At 38.3% G+C, this 4,579-nt stretch overlaps 1 protein-coding gene across 1 annotated transcript in view; it reads left to right on the top strand.

Moving 5' to 3' along the window:
* The first annotated feature begins 172 nt into the window (after positions 1 to 172).
* LOC5570945 (protein daughter of sevenless) overlaps positions 173 to 4,579 on the top strand; it is an 86,546-nt gene continuing 82,139 nt past the window's right edge. The window contains exon 1 of the mRNA XM_021839757.1: positions 173 to 1,209. Within this exon, the coding sequence (XP_021695449.1) occupies positions 1,135 to 1,209 (75 nt within the window). The 5' untranslated portion in view covers positions 173 to 1,134. The remainder of the gene's footprint in view (positions 1,210 to 4,579) is intronic.

Here is a 4,579-nt window from a genome sequence, read left to right as displayed (position 1 = left end):
TTTTGTTTTGATTCCCTTGTTTCGTCTTTCGAATCTTGTTGGAATAGCCCCTTCAGAATGATCAATTTTGATTCAGTTGAGACACCGGCAACACTGCCATGGAAGCTTTTTCCTTGACGTTTTGCTTCGTTTCTTTCGCGTTTGCCTTCTTTTCTCCAGTTCGTCGCTGCTGCAGCAAAGAAAGAACGCAAGCAAAAGCAAGGCAGCAGAAAATCTCCAACGCCATCTTCGTCGGGTCGGGTTCAGAATCTTGTTGCGCTAATCCCTCTTCGGCTCGCGGATTGCTGCGATAGATTTCGGTTCTTATTTCGTTTTCTCATCGAAGATTAAATTTGAAAATGTAAAAAATTCACTAAAATTAACAAATTTAAAGAATTGAATTCTCTTTGGGTGGTGTTTTGGCGTCCTCATCTCTGTGTGTTCCCAAGCAGTGTTTTTTTTCATGTTTTGTTGTACTCAGATAAAGGAACAAGTTCCAGTCACCGACAAGTTGTGCAGTGCTGCGATTCAGATATCGCTTGGATAGAGCGAGAATCAGAGTGCGTGGAGGCGGAAGTGAAGAAAGCACTTGCTCAACACAAAAAAATAGAAGTGCCTTATCGTTCCTGCTGTGAGTTCCAAGAAGTTCCTATCTATCAAAATAAAATTTCGTTAGAAATAAAAGATAAATTTCAAAAAATTCAATATCGCTGTTGGAAAAGGGTGGAGCAGTGTCGAAGTGAAACAAGAAGAAGTTGCATGCAAATCGCTGCTCTGTGAAGTCGTAAGAAGAAGCAGCATCTTAGTAAGCCAGTGCTCCGCTGCGATCAACATCAAACAACACAGCTTACTGCGATCGGTGGACTGGTGGTGGTGATTGGTGGTGGAAGGAAGAAAAGTTTTCAATCGGATTGCTTTGTTAGTCGCGTTTGCTTGCCGGTGGAAATCTCCATTCACGCGGAATAAAGAAAAAATCCAATTAAACCCTGACGAGTGTATTTAAGCTTTGAGGTTTAAGAGGGGATCATCCAGCGGAGGATTTTGTTCTGTTCCCCTCCGCTCACCGTCCTTCCGAAATTGCGTTAGAATCATTCGCTGACGGCCAAAAAGAAAAGCGAGAAGAAAAACCAACAGTCTTCCAAGAGGAGCAACCAGATGACGACGAATAAAGAGGTCTATCACGAAGGTTGGCTGATCAAATCGCCTCCGACGAAGAGAATCTGGCGAGCGGTGAGTCACTTTTGCCTTCATTTCTGCGGTGTTTGGGTTATTAACATTTTGGCTGCTCGTTTTTTTTCGGGTGCTTTATTTGACTTTAACTCCTACACATAAGGTCGCTTTCGAGATCATCGAATTTTCCATGACCGCTTCGAGAATGCTTATTGATTTTAGCGAATTTTCTTGCATGAATGTGCTCTTTTACTAACAATAAACTATATGTTATTTTAAAAGCTGTTAATTGGTTTCGTTAAAAAAAAAAATAAATTTTCGACACAAGGCTCAATGTTTCAAGAATGGCTTGGGTGTTAATCAGGCTTTGCAGAATTTGCTCTCATTTGATTTTGAAGCATGATCAAAGCAAGCGATGAAAAACATCCCATCTCCCATCTGTTGCAGTCCACGATCGGAAATGTACCGCAAGTTGTAACAAGTCTGATAAATAGAAGCAGCGAACGAGACCCCAAAGAGATGATGATGAAATCTTTTTTTCTCGCTTGTTTACCGTCATGCACTGATATCCCCCCGATCTTATCAAAGTTGTAACAGTATACGATAAACAGTCATTCATAATGTGCTGCATATTATGATAGTTACAGAGAGCGTTACGTTAGAGATACCATGACCCCACAGTTATGGATCAAATAGTGTGGAGTCCAACCTATAAAATTCAATAAAACGACATGGAAAACGCAAAATTGTAATTTAAAAGCACGAATTGAATCGTTTCAAATTGGAACTTCGGTTAGTAAACTGTTTTGAGTGCAATATTTACATTGGATTGCATAAAAATTAAAAATTGTATCGGTTTCTGAAAACCATATTATGGATCAATTTTCATATTATGGATCAAATTGCGACATATTACGGATCAGTGCGCAAAATCAAGAGATTTTTAACTCAATGCATCTGTATTCCATGATTTGGCGAAAGTTATCAATATGTCACATATTACTGCAAAAAATAGCAATGTTAGAGCTGGAAATAAGGGTAAAATGCCAATTTTGTTGTGATACTGCATTGTAGTAAGTGAGACATGTACTGTTTTCGCTCCACACCAAGTTTTCCACCCATTTTCGTCTGCTAAAAATGAAATTTACAAACCTTTTTGTTTTATTAGTTTTATCCTTAGTGCTATTGTCTGAAAATGTCGAATCCAATGCTTAAAATGGCAGAAATCTACATTATTTGGAAGTGATCCATAACCGTGGTAAACAATCATTTCCTGGTCCATATTATGGATCACTAGTTAGAAGTGCTAATATTCGGTATTTAGAATCAACAATCGAGAAAAATGTAATTCAAAGATGAATTCATACTAAATCGAAATGTTCGAGCATGTTTTATAGTATAACATTTGAATTTTACCACCTGTGGGGGCTTATGAATGCTATCGGCACTTCTTACAGAAAACGACCATATGATGATAGCTGTGTGGTATCAACTAAACATTTGTCAAATACACCGTTATTTAGCGGTTGAATGTTGTGCTTAACATTACAAATGGTAGAAGACGAATAGTATAACATGGGAAAAATATGTTTTAGGTCAACGTTTATGTTTTGAGCGAGTTATCCGATGTTGAACGCCAAAGTGATCCGTCACTGTGGGTGATCCGTAACTGTGTGGGCATGGTACTCTCAATTTTATCAGGATTCAATCCCTAGTGTTAAAACATTCTTCAGGAAAACAGGCCGTTACTGAAGTATTAAAATCTAATATAAATTGTATAGCTTTTTTTTCGTGAGAACGCCGTCAAAAGCCCGAAAATACTGTTGTGATTTGGTGTTACATATTCGTTTATTTAAAAGCTCAAACGCCAACAGGTATAACGGAGCCGAACTCGTTTTAAATATTAGTACCGTTTTGATTCATATTACGCACAGCTTCAAATTCCGGACACTCAACTTTGTATGGGAAACATTTCACACGAAATGTTTCAATTTTTGCCACTCAAAAGTTCTCACTTTCCAAGCTCGTTTTAGTAATCATTTTCCATAGATATCTATACAATTTTATAATACCCAATTGCCTCAGACGTATATTTAATGGTTTGTCGATTTCAATTGATGATTTGACCTTTCTAACCATGATTTTCATGAGCTGTCCGGATTTCGAATCAAAATGTCCAGAATATGAGGCAAAAGTGAAGAGACGTCCGGAATAGGTATCATGAAAAGGCCACACATTTCCATTTATTAAAAAATATTCCTGTTGTGGAATCAAAATCTTCAACCACCATTCGAAAGTTATGTGTTTTAAAGCGTCGATAACGCGGAGGAATTGTACAGAATGATATATTTTATATGCTTTTTGACGAGTTATACTTCACTGAGGCCTTAAGTGTCCGTAATATGAATCAAAACGGTACAGTCAACTCTCTCTTGCTCAATATTCGGTATCTCGACATTGAGCTAGAAAACAATAGTTAAAGTTGGTTTTCATGGCTAACTCGATGGTCCCTTGGATCGCATTTGTACTGGTTTAGAGTTTTATAACTCGATACCTCCATAACTCGTTGGTCTCTTCGATATTGAGTTGTGGAGATTGACTGTACAATTTCGTCTCATTATTTATATTTGTTGGTAATTTTAGGGTACCTAAAGATCGCGTTTTGACCGAGGTTAAGGATAATATTTTTTCTTTGACATTCAACAGCATAATATTATGGCGGTTTTGCTGCTGTTAATAACGATTTTCAAAAAGTAAGAGGTTGTTTCCGACGTTGTTGACGTTGGCTTGAGACCGGCACAAACTCATGAAAGATTTCTACTGATAAAAATCCAATCAATTTTCATATTATTTGTTGCATGTCAATTCTGACCTATTATAGACATTGTGTGTTAGCACGGAAAATCTGTGGTGTAAGTTTGGTTCGGTTAACACTTCAACACCGATAGACTCGGTCGATGGAAAAAGAAGCATGAGCTGTAACTCTTGCTTCCCAAACAATCCGGTCGAATGTTTGGTCCACGCATGATCCACTAAGATTGGTTGCTTTAGTAGGTTCCGAATTCGGTTTGAGGTTAAGGTACTTCTCCATGAAGTCCGGTATCCGGGGAAATGTAGAGGCAAATCTGCGATTCCAGAGCTCGGCCGTCATGGGCCTGCAGGAAGCGAGTGGCATATCTGATCGGTTTGTTTAAGGATACCAACCTGTGCGCGATCCACGCCAAGCGTGTCAGCATCATACCGAAGGACATCCAACTGACTCGTCGTATCCGTGGAGAACGCGCTTAAATTGAATTGCAGCACAATTTCAAACAAAACGGGTCACAACTATGCATTCGATGTAAAACAGTTACAACCAGAGACACTTCGTCTATAACTAATAATTGATTAATTAATTTTTTTTATCAATTTTAATTTTGGTTGATTAGTT

Source organism: Aedes aegypti, chromosome 2, assembly GCF_002204515.2.
Source record: "Aedes aegypti strain LVP_AGWG chromosome 2, AaegL5.0 Primary Assembly, whole genome shotgun sequence".
NCBI lineage: Eukaryota > Metazoa > Arthropoda > Insecta > Diptera > Culicidae > Aedes > Aedes aegypti.
This window is presented reverse-complemented; position numbering and strand designations above follow the sequence as displayed.